Consider the following 18,246-nt stretch of genomic DNA (forward strand, 5'->3'; position numbering starts at 1 on the left):
AGAATTTTAGACTCAAACAAGTAGTAAAAAAAAAATTCGGTTAGGGAAGGGGGGGGTCCGGACCCCTCCGACCCTCCCCCTGGATCCGCCACTGTTACTGCAACGTTTTGGGTATTCTCCGGTACCCATCCCTAGTGTATTAGCCATCCCCTGCAAAAAAATTCTGGATTTCGCGGGAAACTCAAAACGCTTTAGAAATGGATTCCGCTAAATATAGAAATCTTTCCCGATACCTTAAAAAGAAAGTTTATCTGGCTTTACAAAGCAAGACAAAAGGACTGCGAAAATTTGCAGAAAAGTTCTTGTATGACTCAAAATTAGAGCACAGCGCTTCGACGACTTGTTATCACCGAGGAAGAGAGAGCAAGGGTCTTCGAAGAGTGCCACTGTGCACCTTTTTCTGGACACGCCGGCCGCGAAAATACTCTCAGGAAAATCAATTAGCGGTTTTACTGGCGTGACTACTCAGGATTACTACAAGGACACGATGGAAATGGTTAGTTACAAATTTAATTTATTTGCCAATGCACCCTCTTGGAGTGTTCTTAATTTGAAAGGGTGAGGCATAATTGCACCTTTTGTTGGGTTGTCAAAGGTCATCGGATCGGCTCCTCAAGAAGTAGACTCGATCCAGTCTCTCGGAGGAAAGCTAAGCCGGAAATTTTGTTTTCTTGGATGGACTGGACTTGGATACTCTTTGGAGACTACAGATAAACGTGATTTTCCAAAATTGCAAGTTTCTGCACTAATTAAAACGTTAAAAATGCACTTTATGGTTAATGATGTATTGTTAGTTGGTTTATGATTCACAACTGTAACTCGAAAAAAAGAGGCACCCATGGATGTGCTTGTTTTTTTTGGACATCAAAGAAGACCAGGGCTTGGTTTACCTATACCCTGCAAACAAAATGCTTCAAAAGTTGGTTAGTTTCTATAAAAAAAAAATTGAAACGGGCCTCAAACTGCTGCTAATCTTCTGAACTGAGAAGAAAACTTCTAGCAAATTTCATCAATCCACCCCCCCCCCCCCCCCCATTTATTCTGGGATCCATTCCAGTATTCTGATAGAACTCGTGATGAACATATGACCGTACTTTAATTCGTAAACTGTTTTATTTTCTTGGGCTTGAAAGTGTTAAGGACTGACTTAAGTTAACTTCTTCAGCCAAGCAGAATAATGGTTTGTTTTAGTTTGATTTTGAGAACTATACTTGCAATTTCGTGTATTACGTCCTCAAGTTGGGCTTTGACGACCGTAGCGAAACCAAGCGCATCACAAGCGAAATACCTCGACTACGAAATAGGGGCCAGTATTCACTTCAATATGCAAACTTTTGCAAGGTATATGAAACCAGGTAGGGCTCATGTTTTCTAAAGTTGCGGTTTTCGCACTGTGAATAGACCCGGCTAAGATTACGTATATGATATCGGATAATAGGCGTCGAAGGGGGCTAAACTTAAAAAACTATGGACCTTATTTACTGATCAGTAAAACCCTTTCCTCAATTTACAACTTCAGCATGTCAACTGAAGCCTTTCTTTGTAATTTGTACACTTTAAACATTTTCTTTATGTCGTATTTGTACTCACTAACATTTGTCAAATATTCAAAACTTGTTGGGGGGCGGGGGTGGCTAGCGAGAAACTGGGGAGTCCCCCAAAAAAATTAGAGGTAAAAGGGGGTGTTTGAAAAATATAGACACTCTCAAGGGGGGTACCTTAAATAATGGACGCAAAAATTGTCATTGCCAATGTAACAAGAGTATTAAAAATAAGGTTGACAGGCCTGAATATGACTCCCTTGTAGGTGGTCTGGTTTCTTTTTCTTTGTCATAATTTTGCTCTCTCAAGTACATATTTGAATGGATGGCTCTCTTAGGCACTTCCAGTGAGATTTTGTTTAGCAATGGTTTTTGTTCTATGAGACTTTAGATTTCAATCTTCATACTACTGTGTGATATTGTTATCACACATTGACGAGTAAAATCGTCTGGCATTAGACAGACTCATTGGCCCTTACAGGAGTGAAAGGGTAAACTAAAGATTTCCCCTTAACACCCCAAAATAACGTGACATAGTGCCTTTAACCGTTTCTGTCTTTTTCAGGCCATGTAGTTTCTCCAGATACATTCAACCCAACCAAGCTGTCAACAGATGAATGGTTAAAGGCAGCCAGTAGTTTCGGAGCAAAGTATGCCATACTGACTTTGGACCACTTTAGTGGATTTCTCCTGTGGCCAACACAGACAAACTACAACTACTCTGTCAAGAACAGTCACTGGAAGAATAAAACTGGTGATGTTGCATGGGAGTTCATGCAGTCTTGTAAAAAATATGGCCTCAAGCATGCATTCTATTACAGTGTACATGAAAACTGGTTTATGGATATTGATAACTACAGAGCACCCAGTCCTGAAGCACAAGAAATTTATAATAACCTTGTCAAGCTGCACATGTTGGAACTGTTTGATCCAAAGTCAAAGTATGCAAATCCTTTCCTGATTTGGTTTGATGCTGGTATTATTCCTGGTGTCAGTCCAAATATTGGACCAATATTACGCACCCTTGGGAATAATACTGTCTGTATGCAGTGCCCATCATTTGCTGGAAACCAAGGAGTTCGATGGATTGGTGATGAGCAAGCCGTGGCCCCGCAGCCCTTCTGGTATGCCGTGAAAGCTGGGGAATGCAGCAGAGCTCTTACAAGAGGTCTTGTTTGTTAACGTAGATTTACGGATTCATACACATACATAAAATTATACAAAGCTGCAGTGTCACCATTTGGCTTTACTCTGAAAACTTAAAAATCACAGTAATTATCATAAGGAGTGCAAAAGAATTTATGCAAGAATCATAACCTCACTGAACCTATTTTTCTGTGCTGCTAAGAAGTGGGTTGTAAATAAATAATAATAATAATAATAATTATGGGTAATCAAATGGTGACGAGTGAAATTAGGGAATAATTTCACGCATGCTTTGGCCTAAAGGCTTGGGAAATTATGTGATTTTGGACAAAACACAAGTTAAATAATTATTGAACTTATGTTATTATGAATGTTATTTAAGTGTCAACTGTATATATATAAGGCTGGGGAACTATAAAATTGTGGCCACTGTACAGAAATCAAATCAAATTTACTTGATCAAATTATGAGTTGGTTCTTGAGCAGAGGGGAAAACCGGAGTACCCCGAGATAAACCTCTTGAAGCAGAGAACCAACAATTTCAACCAACATGTGACGCCAAAAGTGGGATTCAAACTGTGACACGTTGGGGGGGGGGGGGTGAGTGCTCTCGCCACTGCACTATCTCTGATCCCCTGCATTGAAAACTTGACAGAAACCTTTTTCAATTATTTGGACACTGTGTGTTCAGAAATCACCATAAATTTTTTTAAATAAGGATTTCTCATCCTAAAATTTACTCTTTAGGGTGCGTTTGATTGACCATATTCCGGAATAGGAATACTTGGAATAGAAGTTAGAAATCCTTCGCTTTTACAGAGATTCACATTAAAATTGTCAAACCTTCTAAAATGATATTTTAAACATATACTTATTATCCTTGTTGCTTCAAAACGCCAGACGTACCGTCTTAAATCATCACTCCACATATTCTTGTTCCGAAATAGGGTCAATCAAACGCACCCTTAGTATCTTCCCCTTGGTTTTAAGTTTCAGAGTACAAGCAAAACTGCTGACGGTTCTCAGTTGAACCCATATATAACACCTGTCACAGATGTCCCTTGTAAGTGTTGCAGCTGTAAAACTGCCCCAGTAGATCAGTTAGTCAATCAACAATACAGTGTTTACAGCTGAAAAAAGTTCAACAGCAGCTGAAGTCTTTTTGTCCTTCTAATCAGTTTACCAATACAAAAGAAATAAGCCTCTGCTAGAAGGGAACCACAAAATGTAGGTATGAAAAATTCACTAACTATACGTGCTCTGTGTTTTCAGGGGATCCCCTGGGGGAACAGTTTTGTCCTCCCTTTTGTGACACTGTCATACGAGAACACTACTGGTTCTGGAAACCAAACACAACAAGTCGAGTGAAAACTGTCAGCACACTTGTTAATGAATACTTGACAAGTGTTGGAAGAGGGTGTCACTTAATACTGAATCTGAGTCCCGATCCTAATGGGTTGGTTGAGGATCAAGACATTCAAGCATACAAGGGCTTTGGTGAAGCTATAAAGTTACTGTATGAGGATAATGTGATTACAGTTGAGAATCCAATACTAAAACTGGGAGAAGAAATGGTATTGAGTTCAGAGAAACCTTTCAGCATGGTGAATGGATCAGTGGTTATCATGGAACACTTAGCTAAGTTTGGGCAGTTGGTTGCTGAGTATCAGCTAAGCTTTAAAACATCACAAGGTTGGATTGAAAAACCATACCAAGGAAGCACAATAGGACAAAAGGCAATTCTTCCCTTCCCTAGAGTGACGGGAGATGCTATTTTTGCAGTTGGCATAAACATCACAAAATTGGTGACAAATGACAGCTCCATCATGTTGCGTGAAGTTTCCATCTATGATTGGTCCAAGGCAGCAAAAAAGGGGTACATTTAAGTGATCAGTGAAGACTTGCTCTTAATGTAATTTTGGAGACTCAGCTACTGTCTTTGAATGGTTTAGACATTTTGTAACATCCAAAATTTTGTTATAATGCAATAACATACATGTATATCCTACACAATGTGCCATAACTAAAAGACTTGGTAGTAGTAGTAGTAGTAGTAGTAGTTTTATTCATTTTTGTAACATTCAACATTTTCTGTTCTTATGCAATTATACTACATGTACAGTATTTCCTAGCCTCTCACAGACGTTCTCGGGGCTTCGTCACACTTTCCTCCCCCAATAATGTATGCTGAAATGAAAAACCACTTCTCTTCATGGATTACGGACAAATCAGAGGTTGCATGTTTTCCAGTTTAGGGTAAACTTGTGTTTTGAAGAGCATTCTTTTGCAGCATGTGATAGTTAAAGGGGCTAGGTCACGCTATTTTAGGTATATTCGTTTAATTTTGTTAATTATGAGCTCTAAACGTCAAATTGGCAGAGCAAGAGTCCTTCATTTGCAAAATCACGGCCACATAACAACTGAGAATGATTTTCCAGCTGTGTAAATGACATTTTGATATAGACTGATATAAATTTGAAAAAAGGTGGGCCGAGGTTTTTCAAATTTACTCAAATTCAATCCATTTCAATCCTCTCCAGTTTTGTCCATCCATGTCCCTTCTTGGCCTCCCTGTGTTTTGTTAGAGTTCTTCTATAGTTTTGAACAGTTATTTTGATATTTTAGTTAATTCTATGACCATTCGATCAGTGCTGAAATTGCCTAAAATTGCATGACCTAGCCCCTTTAATGCAAATTGGTTTCTTTAAATAGTAGGCAAACAGCCATTAAATGGAAGTGGTTTTTTTGTTTCAGCAGTTTCGTGGTAGAGGAACGTGTGACGAAGCCCTAAGAATGTCAGTGTGGGAGGCTAAGTGTATCCTACACAATGTGCCATTCAATTTAATGTTTAGTGTTTTAATAATCAACATGATCACTTTTTTATGGTAAAATGGTTCCCCCCCACCCCACTTTTTTCCTACGGTGGTGTTTTCTCCTAAACTTCTTCCCCCTCGCCTCACTTCCGTGATCCATACCAAAACGTAGCTGCGGCCCCTGTTTCCATAGTTTCACAAATCAAGTTTCTTGTTAGTTGATGTGTTGTCCTGCAAGCTTGTTTAGAGTTACATTGGAATACTTGCACAAACTTAAATAAAGCCCTGACAGGTCAGCACAAATCCTTTACGAATGAAGAAGAGGGGGATAGAGTCATTGATAGAAAACTAATATGTCAAACAGATGTCGTTTGCCATTTGAAGCATCATTTGGATGGCTAACAAAAATGCTGGTCTTTACCAGAATTAAATCTGTCCTTAATCACATTTCACCTTCACTTTTAATAAGACAAAGCTGTAAGGTTGAAAATGAAAAAGAGTGGTGTCATTAAAACTAATAATAACTTATTTTGATAGAAACTGAAGACTAGATCCGATCGACCATTATAAAGGAATATTGCCATGTTTTTTCCATGGGTTGTCAAGTTTCTTAGTGGCCAACACTTCCAAATCCCTGCAAAGTCGTTTGCGAGTCATGTGAGGCTTGATAATGTCATCCACAAATCCTGTCAAAAAACAAACAAACAAAAAATACAGTAGTTTACTACGATCAGGTACTAATAATTTATAACTTGATCTGAAAAGCTCCGAGGCAGCTCCACCTACCCTTCTAATTGGTAAACTCAAGTTGTTGCGCATGTTGCGTGGCATACCTCAGGGCTTTAGTCTTCTATCAAAGCCAAGAGGATTGACAAGTCTGTGTATTATGTTTTCACAAATCAAGAACAAACATCGTTGTACTTCTACTGTACCTCTTGTTGCTGCTGGGAATGGATTAGCAAATCTGTCCACATACTCCTCTTCATATTTCTCTGGATAAACAAGATTTGCAAAAGATGACCAGGCATGCTGATTCACACCACAGGCAAAGTTTGCATTGTGGATTCGAAGCAACAAGCTACAACTTCAACCACGAATCATTGCATCACTTTGCTGGGTGTGGCCTTCCAAGGAGGCAAGCATGTGCCATGTTGCCATTGGTAAAAATTCCTCTTTAAAGCCTCTTAATATTACATTGTGTAAATTTTAGTTGAGAGCTGAGTTTCGATCCTCATTTCCTGAAATGCCATAACATTTATTCGTGTAATGGTCTAAACAGAATTGACAGTGTTTAATTTCTCTGCCTTTAAAAAAGTGTTTCTAAAGTTGATGTTTAATTCCGGCTGAATTATCACCTAATAGATTTTGTTCTGTCTAACGCCAGACAATTTTAACCGGCAATGGGTCTAAGGTTCATTTTCACTTTGGCACATCCAACATCAAAATTGAAGGAGGAAAGAGGAAACAGTGGTGCAAAGTGTTACAACAGTAGTATCCAAGCAAGACTGTAACTATTTCACTTACCTATATTTTCCTTTCCTCTGAATATAATGGAAACAGCACCCTGTTTAAATTTAAAAGCATTTGAAGCAACTCAACAAGGCATTTAGAATGTATACATCTACAATAACTTGGGATCTGTTCTTTCCACCCACTCACCAAAATGCTCTCCTACCAACTTCCTCTGGTTACCTAAGTTAACTTTTAGGAGCAAGGTGTGTCCTCTAATTCCTCCACTCCAGAACAGCACTGATTAATGATTAATGATGATACCTTAGCTCCCATCACAGCTACTTCCGCTGTTGGCCATGCATAATTAAAATCACCGCGAAGATGTTTGGAACTCATGACATCATATGCACCACCGTAAGCCTAGAATAAAATGAATGTCATTTTTTCAAGTTAAAAAATAATAACATTGTTAGTAACAAAAGCAGATTAGATCAAATTGAATTTTATAATTTTATTGCAAGCATAGCAATTCTTCATTTGACTAGGGTTAAACTAGGAAATGAATGAGTGAATGTTTCAAAGGACATGTTTCAAGTAAAACTTCAGAAGCTCACCTTTCTGGTGATAACAGTGATTTTGGGAACAGTTGCTTCTGCATATGCAAATAAAAGTTTGGCACCATGACGGATAATACCACTATGCTCCTGATGGGTACCTACATTGAAGAAAAAAATGCTTGTCAACCCACTACTGTAAAACAGTGCTGGACACGGGAAAGAAAAGATGTTTACCGGTAGCATGGAGCGCAAAAAGCTTGTGTGGGGGAGGCAGGGAAAGTCAATGTCACACAAGGGTAGAGGTGCTTAGTACATTAAATATGGCTTTTACAGAATAAAGCAACTGCAAGTATTAAGCAATATCAATGGTTTCTGATTTTGCCTGCATATATACAGAGCAAAAATTTGGTTTTATCAACGGAGTTGATAATGTAAATTGGCCACCGTAAATAGATTCTAAAAGCTGACGTTTCGAGCGTTAGCCCTTCGTCAGAGCGAATCAAGGGATTATGGGTTATGTGTAGTTTTTATAGTAGAGTAGGAGCTACGCTATTGGTGGTAACATGGCAATGTGAAAAATAGGAATATATTGTAATTAGTTAAATGAAAAGCGTTCGTTAATACCGTGAGGATTAAGGGTGCCGATTTGAAAGATGAATTTTTGTTCCAGATTCTTGCGGCTTTCCGTCGTACCTAGATGTAGGGAAAGGCCGCAGATAGCCATGTGTTTTTTGGAGTGGTTAGGCAGATTAAAATGGCGAGCGACTGGCTTAGATGCATCCTTGTCATTTTTCTCAACATCGCGAAGGTGTTCGCGGAATCGGTCACCTAGTCGTCTACCTGTCTCACCAATGTATAATTTATTGCATAACGTACAGGTTATGCAATAAATGACATTTGCGGAGCTACATGTGAAACGATCGGTGATCTTAACAGATCGCTTAGGTCCCGATATTTTGCTAGTGTTAACAATGAAAAGACAAGTTTTGCAACGTGAGCGCGCGCATTTGAAAGTGCCGGGTTGCTCGTTAGTTTTGAGCGCGCTTCTAACTAAAAAGTTGCCTACGTTTTTGTCGCATTTGAATGAAATAAGTGGAGGTTGCGAAAAGATTCTACCAGTCTCGGGATCATTCTGGAGTAATTTAAAATTACTAAGAATGATGCTTTTGACTGCGTGATTATGAGGATGGAAAGTGAGGGTGAATGGAATTCTGTCATTCCCATTTTTTTTGTGACGTTTGTAGTGATGACTGTCGATCAGAGCAAATCTCTTATATACAGAGCAAATCTCTTATGAATCAAGTCAAAGTTACGTTAAGCATTTAAATGTTTTAGTTCAATTTAGAAATAAGAGGACAATAAATTGACCCATGAAAAAACTTGGGCAATAAGTTACCATATACAGCTCAAGAGAACAAGATTAATAAAGACCTTAATTTTTTTGTCTCTCTAGATGTTTACATCAAACGGCAAAACTTTTCAATTTGTATGTACCTGGCTGGTTCTGCAATACCCCAATTATTATTAGCCAATACTACAATACTATGATACACCCATAATGTGTGAAATGTAATGTTATAATGCCTACAGGAAGTTGTTGTGTACAAGAGAAATCCAAGAGGTGCTCGTCATGAAGCAGAGATCAACTCTCAGCCCTCTTGTATATGCTCTGCGAGTGCAAAACCAATGTTTTTACAACAAGAACAGTAAATGTTTTTTAGAAAAGGAAAGAGGAATTTTGAGTTTGTTTGCACCATCATTGCAGTTCTGTATGCTGCACATTTGTATTCTCTGAATTTGATTACTGGTAGGTGAATTTCCTAGCTTCTTATTCATCAAATATAGCAACCAACCTGGAAGAAATCCTGGTACATCCACAAAGGTAATGATTGGAATATTAAATGCATCACAGAAACGCACAAAACGAGCCCCCTTAACGGAAGCATTGATATCCAAGCAACCTAGCAGAATGAATAGAAATAAACACCTGCACATAAGAACCTAGAGTTTTCCAAGTTAAGCTAAAATTAATAGACTAGATTCTAGATTTAGAAATATTTATTTTTATGGTATTTACAGTAGTTTTAGGCCATCTAGGTTCTTAAATTGGTTCTTACCAGTATTTTCACAAAAGATATCTATGCTATGATATGGTATGACTGATTTCCTCTGATCAGCATGCTGATACCTTAATATTTCATATAAAATAAATTTTGAACAAGATCTGTACAGTTAAAGTGCACTTTGTTCCAGATGCCTGAAATTTCAAGGTCATTTTCCAGAATAAGGACCTGTTTTATTTTTTAAGATAACTTGGTTAGAGGGTATAAAATTAAAATTTTTAGCCTAACAGGTTCTTACATGTAAATGCGGGTGTTTACTGTACTCGTATCACAAGTCATTTTTAACATATCACAAAAAAATTAAACCTGTTTGAAAAATGTAAACTGGTTCCAAGAAATTCTTGGACTACCGGTAACCCAAAACGAAATGAAACCATAACAAATAGTTGCAGCCTCCTAAAGGCTCATGAGCGAGCAAGTAGGAATCTTGTTCCACAGTATTCTTCTCATGAGTGTTACATATTAGTATACGTGTATACCAGACAAGTCATTAACTACTCTACAAGTGCACTGATTGGCTATCTCAGAGGTGATTAGCCAAGTACTATTCACCTCCAAGTAGCTGAGTTGTGGGATTTGAAATTTCTGACCACATTTTACAATAAAATAATAACTTAAAAGTAGTTTTTTGGTTTGCTTTTTGTTCAACTTGTGTAGTATATGCGAAAACATAATAACAAGATGCTTCTTTAATTAATGGGACATTTAATGGGTGATTAACCCATTGACTCCTGGGGGTTAAACAGTGACAAGTAAAATCATCTTGCATTAGACAAAGCAAAATACTAAGTATGTGGCTGGTTTAGGGGTGAGAGGGTTAAGCGTTTACCTCGGAATACCATGTGGCGCAGAAGTAGGGTGATAGATTATGGAAGAGGTAGCTTTTTAATTTTGCCAGGCACAGAACAAAACAAGTAAATGTTTCTGCAGCCAGTTGCACACAAGTTCCAGCTAAAAGTTTCAACGCATAACAGGGGCTTTTAATACTAGTATGGGTAGCTGAATCTCTACTTCATCCAAAGGAATTCTGACAACCTGACATGATCAAACACTAAAACTTCCCAAATCAAATTAATGAATTTAGTATGATTTATACTTAAAATCAAACAAGTAAAAAGAAGGACTTTAGTTAATGATTGCATTGAATCATATTTTATTACAATTTATGCAATTTAAAAATGCATTTAATATCTTTAATTTATAAAATGATTCAGTGATTCTGACCTGCAGCTTCAGTTGGCTGATTACCAACTATTCCTACAGTGCGGCCATTCATGCGTGCAAACCCAACCACAATGTTCCTGGCATAATCAGGAGAAATCTCAAAGAATTCGCCATCATCTACGATCTAAAACAACATCTGCCTTCAGCTACAAAATTCAATAATATACAAGCCACAGAAATGAAAAAAATAATAGGACAGAATGAAGACTTTCACAACTTAGACAGTTTCTGTGGAATCATCTAAAACAACAATACAATGAAGAAATCCTTACAAAATTTTATTACTTTTTAACTTTTAACTCTCCTCAGGAATGGCACAAAATAACTTACTGGGTATATGACATCCAATATATCATATGCCTTGGTTGAATCAAATGGCACAAGAGTGTCCAGGTTTGGAACAATTCGATCACTGCATCACAGAGAAAACAAGCATGCATCAGGAAAAGATGCACTGAGTATGTGCAAGCAACTTGCAGTACTTAATGACAATGATGAACTTTATTTAAGTGTCTGTGTGTAGTCTTTTAGCACTGGGACTCCAATTGGGGATACTGTAAATTGAAGCAAACTCAAATTAGAGCGATTTTCAATTGAGTGTTCGACCAATCAAAGAAGGTGCAAACGGCACCATGAACCAATCCACATTTGCAGCAATTCCATGTAACTTGCTCAAAGTGCGGGAAAAATCGAAAACATTTAAATAGAGCATCGCACCGGTATCGCGAGGTCACCGGTTCAAATCCCGTTGAAGTCCTGAAAAATTTTCAGGCTTCTCAACGCAATAGAAATTTGCGCTCATCACTGCGAGACAACATGGTTTCATTTGACATGTAAATTATATTTATTTAGATCCTCAAAGTTTACATCATCATCACTATTAAAAAATCTTGGACCTTTTACCCACCTAATGGTGTACATGTACTTCATGGACAAGGTTGCCACAATGGTGAAGGTATTATATAAAACCTTTATACACCTATGTGTCTTGGGTTTGAATCCTGAATTGGGTGTCAAATAGCGGTATGTGTTGAGTTGAGTGAGGACAATGTGTGAATCATGCAAGCCAACATGGTGAGCTACGTGAGTCACACATTTATTGAATTTGAAAGCTAACCGTTTTTAAATGGGTGCTTAGACTTAAATACGAGACTCACATGACTCGCTGGCTTGCAGATTGTCCAGCCCCTATTAATTGACTTTGTTGGTTCTCAACTCAGCTCCAAGGTTTTATCCAGCACTTTTGTTTTTCCTCTCACCAAAGCCCAACATTTTATAAGATCTTGTGTGCCTTAATAATATTTTGATTTCATTTTTGTTCTGCAGCCTTCCCAATATTATTAGTTGAAAGGAACTTTATTTAAGTGTCTATTCATTCTAGTTCTGGAGCACTAATTGAGGACACAGTAAACTGAAAACAAATTAATGCAAATTAAATCAAATTTTGTTTTTCAAGGAGAGGGGAAAACCGACGAAACCGGAGAAAAACCTGTGGGTGCAGAGTAGAGAACCAACAAACTCAAGCCACATATGATGCTAAGTCTGGGAATGACTTTTATTGAACCAGGGCCACATTGGTGGGAAGCAAGTGCTCTCACCACTGCAGCTGTAACGTCACCCCTTGCTGCACCCCAAATGCAAATGCTAGTGATTATCAACCCTTTCACACCTGAAGAGGTCCCCATTGACCAGTAAAATCATCTGGCGGTAGACAGAGTAAAATCGATGAGTGTCACTCTTGGGATGGAAAGGTTAATGCATCCCATTAATTAATAAGAGGTACATGTATCTACACTATTCATATTTCTCACCATTTTTTTTTTATTCAAAATGGGGAGTGCATGTACGTAGAAAAAATTCTCTTGCAGTTATGTGAATAAACTAGAACATGTTCACTAGCTAAGGATAATAAATAGATTTAGCCAAGCCTAAAAGTGGAGCTCTCTGGTTATTTATTCTTATAATAAAGTAACCTGGCTTGAGCCTTCAATCCAATCGAAACCCAGTACCTGGTCAGCGGTCAACTTAAAAAAAAACAACAACAACTGACCATGATGAGCTCTAAACTTGAGCGTCTGATATATGGTCATGTGACACATGTCAGCAGATACCTTGTTTTGACATACGTCAATTGACATCCATAACATGGATGTCCAATATCAAAGATGCATGCTATAAACTAGCTGGAGTGTATACAGGCCGCCATATTGGGCAAAAGTACTCTAAACTTGAACCCATGATATGGTCACATTGGCATATACATGGGGGGTGGTCGTACAGTCATATGGTGGCCAAATCCTAATTTTCTCCCATAGACAGGTTACCATATTTTCTTACCAGTGGTGCTCCACACGTGTGCCTTTGGTGCGTGGAGCTCATGACACGTAATAATAATTATTACAAAGTATTGATTAATTACCTTGGATCATCTGATTCTCGTATTGGGGATGGGTTCGTGTTGCTAAGAGGCAGAAAATCAAAGAATTCTCTCATCCTAGGAAGAAAAGTTAACACAGGTTGGGAGTTTAGCCTGCTGAAGATACTTAGCTGCCCTTCCATGGAATGAAACAAAGCCATAGTTAATTGCCTTTATACTCAACAACAACATAAACAACTGCTTTAATAAACATTAAGATGTTCTATCAAAGGCACATTTCCTTAAGCACAAATGGCCGGGTCAATTGTCAATTAACCATGAATGCTTTCACATCTCTATATGACAGTTTATTTCTGCCCGGCCATTAACTAGCCCCTGCATGCACACTTTCTATTATATTCAATACGCTTACCCTATCACCCTTGAAGATCATTTAAGAGATCTGATCTATTTTCCCATGTTGACTAACCAGTCACTGAATTTGTTATTCGATCTTTCCATAGCGAGTCTTGATTTCTAACTAGTTAATGGGCTGTGCAAGTGACTACAGTAGCTGAATGCGTGAAACAAAATGAATCATAAATATATAAACCAAAAAGTTTTAAAGAAGGAGCTTGAAAGTTCAAAAGAAATAAGAGGTTTGAAGAAAGTTTCCCCTTCTTTAGTTACTGAGTTTTAAAAAGCTGAGCGAGTGGCTGTCTCAATGACTCACTGTTGATTTTTAGAAACAATGACACCACTAAGTTTTGCCAAAATTAAGCCCTTACGTGGCCAATGCTTCAACATCATTTTCAAATGCTCCACAAGCAACTCCTGAAACAGAGGTATGGGTCTTTGCTCCACCAAGCTCCTCTTGTGTTACATCTTCTTGAGTAACTGTCTTAATTGGACAAAGAAAAAGAAAACATTTTTTAAAAGTAAGCACTGTTTTTTCTTTCAGATGACATGAATAATAACTAATTGGCTCTTTTCGTCTATGCAGACGGTCTTGCAACTAGTATCTAATAAAATTAATGAGAGCTATCTGTTCTTGTCAATAAATTAGACCCCCTCTCATGCTTACTGCTTCATTGTTACTTAATAATGGAAATCATAAATTAGACACCCTCTCCTGCTTACCGCTTCATTGTTACTTTAATAATGGAAATCATAAATTAAATCACTGTTTCCCAGCAGAATGATTAGACTTGTAACATAAAAATTAATTATTTGTTACAATTTTTTACCTTGACTACATCTGGTCCTGTAATAAACAAGTAGGATGTGTCCTACAAAACAAGAAGACGACTTATTTAAATTACTGTTTCGAGAAATTAAAAGGGGAAATAGGCTAGGCCAAATATGCTTACAGAGACTGAAAGGATAAAACTCGATCTCTAATCCTTTCACTGATGCAAAGTGAACCTCAGCTCTTGCCAAAGTTTGGCTCTTGAATGATAATTTTTGGGTAATATATCAGCTCCCATAACAATAATGTGATTAGCTCACTACTCTAGCCAAACAATTTAAACAATGACAGATTTAAAAACAATACAAGCTGCCTCCAACACCAAACAATAGCAGGTTACGAGGGCGGCTACGCTACTGTAATGTTTCACTTTGCTTGAAGACAGCTAGCCAGTTGAAAATGACATTTATTTTGAACTGTAACCTCTGAGCAAAAACTACCAACCCTTAGAATCAAAATTAATTAATCAATGACTGAGATGTGCACCCATTTTGATAAACCATAGGAAAATTTCAGCATCCCATTTTAAAATATTGCTATCCTCAACTTATTGTGACTTCTGTATAGATATAAAAAATTATACTGATTATTCAATGTTAGTGTCTTTGTCCCTAACCACATTAATTAAGTTAAACTTGTCTTAGCAGCCTCTACATCCACTCAAAAACTATGTCCGCTTTAATAACCTATTGATCGGTATTTAAATTCTCTTCACAATTTCAATGAAATGTCAGTTGGACAGGTAATGAGAATTAATATTATAATCAGCTTAACAGGTGTTATCTTGATATAACACCAAGTTCTCATGATAACTCAACAAAGAACTCTATGGTACTAGTTGGGAGAATGAACGTTTCCAGGAGTGTCAGACTTAATGCAATTCACTCTGTGTAATGTCAGACGATTTTACTTGTCAGTGGGAGTGGTTCAAGAGTCAGTGGGTTAAAACAATTCCCATTCTTCTTCTTCCATTGAACTTCCTCGGGTTTTGTCTTTGAACGTTCCAGTTTCAACCACTTTGAACTACAAGAAAACATTCTCCAAACTTTTATCGCTACACTTCTCAGCTAGCAGAGGCATCTGCCCTGAACCAAAACTAAACGTATTGAGCATACCCTGTGACAATTCACCTCAGGCAAGTTATGTGACAGAAAGCATGCAATCTGAGCTGAGCACTGTCTGACTCTCATCCAGAAGAGACACCGGTAAGAGATATCTGCTAGCTGGGAAGCACAGCAGTTGTAACAATAATAGCAAAAATTACTGCTCTGTATTTCAAAAGTTAAGGTTGACTAGCTGCGCACCTTGACCATGAAAGTGAAGTCAGTGATAGCAGGAGAATACACTGCACCCCCAGCACACGGACCCATGATGAGCGATATCTGTGGAATCACTCCAGATGCCATCACATTACGCTGGAAAATGTCAGCATATCCTGCCAGTGATTCTACACCCTCCTGGATACGTGCCCCGCCCGAGTCGTTCAAACCAATGACTGGGGCTCCTACAAGCATCGCCTTGTCCATGACCTATAATAATAAAAATAATAATAATAATAATAATAACGTTCATGGCTGTAAGATAAATGTAGCACAAAAGATGCCTTTGATTTTAATATTTATTCCTGGAACTTACGATTACAGCATTTTCGGGCGCAAATTCTGCAAGAGTTACTCCGAGGTAAATAGCAAAGGATATAATTTCAGAGTTTGAGTATATAGCCAAGCAGAGTGCGCCTTCAATGCTATCCACTGTTTTAGTATATACTAACAAATAAATGTTATACTTACCTTCTTGGTATAAATGCCATTCTGGCCCTGAACCGCACAACTCACCTTACATATTTTTCTTGCATGTGCACTTGATAAGCTGCCACCAAAGACAGTAAAATCCTGTCAAGTGATCAAAAAGCTCTTATTTAATATACTGTACACTTACTTTGCAGAAAATATAACAACAGCAGCATACTGTACCTGACTAAATAGAAAACAGAGTCGTCCATTGATTGCTCCTTGTCCAGTAACCACACTGTCTCCTGTGAACTAGTACATTAAACAGAACATACAACAAAAAATATGACACTAACATCAATCATCATGCATCCTCCTAACAGATTTAAAAGTTTGAAAAACCCATTCTTAATTAACCTTAGGTATTAACATATATGGAACCTTAGCTGACACTGTATGATATGAATAACAAAGGTTGGGTGATACATGCATGTACCAGATGAAACCCTGTTGTTTCAAAATTTCAGAACTTTTGATGGCTTCAATTTGCTTACAAAAAGAGACAATATAGGGTTCATGAACCATCAACTTTGCCATGTTTCATCTCTGAGTGGGACCTTAGCTCCACATATGCACCTTCTAACTTTTTGTCAAAATTTAACCTTTTGGTCTTCCATTCCGAACTCGGTGCAGTTGTGTTCCATAAACATGTCATATTCAACAAATGAATCGGGATCACACAACAGTTTGATTCTTTCTCTGGCAGTCAATTTTCCCTGAAAAAGAAAAAAAAAGAATTTGGTACAATTGTGCATAATGCAGAAAGCTTTTGTTTTCTTCCAAAAAGATTCATAGTATCCCTTTGAAAACCTTAAAAATAAATTAATGTTGCAGTTCCCAAATCTATTTAGATTATGACGACTGCAATTAAAAGAGGCAACAACAACAACAAAAATACAAACGACACAGGTTTGGCATAAAGGGGGAACACCGCTCCACGTTCGGCACGACAGACGACTTCCTGGTATGACTAAAGCCTACCCGGTAAACCTATCTCTCCACTGATCTTATGTTATCAGGTAATGCATTCCACGCCTTAGCAGCAATACATGTAAGAAGTTGATTTAAGGCCGTAAGTTGTGGTCTTAGCTACAGGTAAAACAAGTTTATTTTTGCCTCTGAGATTTTCCTTATTTTCTCCTACTTAAAATAAAGATTGAATGCACTGAGGTATGTTGTTAAATGTAGTGAAGCATACTGGGACAAAAAGGACAAAAAGGTACAAAAGATGGGATAGCCAGAACAAGAAGATGGAAGGTAAGACCCTGCTTCATGCCCTCTCCCCCTCCTTCCCCCACCCCACACCCTTCACTTCTCCCTCCCCCACACCACACCCTACTTTTCTCATCTACTTCTCTTGTATAGGTTTAACTCTAATTTTGTTGATTTTCTCTTCAAAATACTTCTTCTTTATATAACTCAGCATTAAGTTAAGACTTATTTATATTCTAAGGGAGCTCATACTTTTCTGTGTTGATTGTCAATCCTTTTCTGTCCTCCGCCAATCAGTGCTTCCTCTTGCTTCTTCTCGATTCTCTGCAAAACGCCTCCGGAGCTAGCTCGCACAACAAGAGTATTCCTCCCCCAAAACGCCCTATTATCTTTAGACGTCTTGGTAAACACCCCGCTTGTAAAAGGGTAGAAAGACCTGCAAAGTCTTGACGCTTTGCAGAGAGATGACATCTTCTTCGTGTTTGTAATTTGTTACCGGCTTTTTGACTAATCCGGGAGGGGTAAGGAAAATAAAGTTAATGACAAAATTTTCTTAAAACTGCCGTTGTCCGTAAATAAAAATTCTTTGAGGTTACACTAAGTTAGGTTAAGACAAAAGATACTCCTTGCACAATTTCTTACCCAAAGGGAAATCATTTTTTTCCAAAATTGCACAAAACACTCTCCCCCACGGGAAAAGACATCATAATAAACAAGAGTGCGTGCACGAAAACATACATTTGCGCATGCGTAATACGACTCTGTTTATAGCGAACGAAGGCT

At 37.9% G+C, this 18,246-nt stretch overlaps 2 protein-coding genes across 2 annotated transcripts; one reads left to right on the plus strand and one right to left on the minus strand.

Moving 5' to 3' along the window:
• The first annotated feature begins 1,034 nt into the window (after positions 1-1,034).
• LOC138028213 (uncharacterized) lies at positions 1,035-6,028 on the plus strand. The gene is made up of 3 exons (XM_068875662.1): positions 1,035-1,355; positions 2,107-2,709; positions 3,960-6,028. Exons 1-3 carry the CDS (start codon positions 1,178-1,180, stop codon positions 4,571-4,573), a joined length of 1,395 nt encoding a protein of 464 aa, XP_068731763.1. The 5' UTR covers positions 1,035-1,177; the 3' UTR covers positions 4,574-6,028.
• LOC138028211 (propionyl-CoA carboxylase beta chain, mitochondrial-like) lies at positions 5,250-17,970 on the minus strand. The gene is made up of 16 exons (XM_068875657.1): positions 17,716-17,970; positions 16,854-16,967; positions 16,435-16,503; positions 16,297-16,353; positions 15,766-15,990; positions 14,460-14,501; positions 14,001-14,113; positions 13,276-13,350; positions 11,187-11,268; positions 10,857-10,980; positions 9,363-9,470; positions 7,567-7,667; positions 7,274-7,372; positions 7,025-7,064; positions 6,433-6,492; positions 5,250-6,186 (listed from the first exon to the last, which is right to left on the minus strand). The coding sequence occupies exons 1-16, from the start codon at positions 17,932-17,934 to the stop codon at positions 6,065-6,067; spliced, it is 1,650 nt and encodes a 549-aa protein (XP_068731758.1). The 5' UTR covers positions 17,935-17,970; the 3' UTR covers positions 5,250-6,064.
• Positions 17,971-18,246: the final 276 nt, after the last annotated feature.

Source organism: Montipora capricornis, chromosome 13 (genome assembly GCF_036669925.1).
Source record: "Montipora capricornis isolate CH-2021 chromosome 13, ASM3666992v2, whole genome shotgun sequence".
Lineage (NCBI taxonomy): Eukaryota > Metazoa > Cnidaria > Anthozoa > Scleractinia > Acroporidae > Montipora > Montipora capricornis.

Excerpts from the sequence above, each read along its gene's own strand:
- LOC138028213 (XM_068875662.1), top strand. The coding sequence starts at position 1,178 with ATGGTTTGTTTTAGTTTGATTTTGAGAACTATACTTGCAATTTCGTGT. Across the intron at positions 1,356-2,106 it reads TGCAAGGTATATGAAACCAG|GCCATGTAGTTTCTCCAGAT; the intron begins GTAGGGCTCATG and ends TGTCTTTTTCAG. Across the intron at positions 2,710-3,959 it reads CAGCAGAGCTCTTACAAGAG|GGGATCCCCTGGGGGAACAG; the intron begins GTCTTGTTTGTT and ends CTGTGTTTTCAG.
- LOC138028211 (XM_068875657.1), bottom strand. The coding sequence starts at position 17,934 with ATGTCATCTCTCTGCAAAGCGTCAAGACTTTGCAGGTCTTTCTACCCT. Across the intron at positions 14,502-15,765 it reads ACTTCACTTTCATGGTCAAG|GACACATCCTACTTGTTTAT; the intron begins GTGCGCAGCTAG and ends CTTGTTTTGTAG. Across the intron at positions 13,351-14,000 it reads GATGTTGAAGCATTGGCCAC|GATGAGAGAATTCTTTGATT; the intron begins GTAAGGGCTTAA and ends TTTTCTTCCTAG.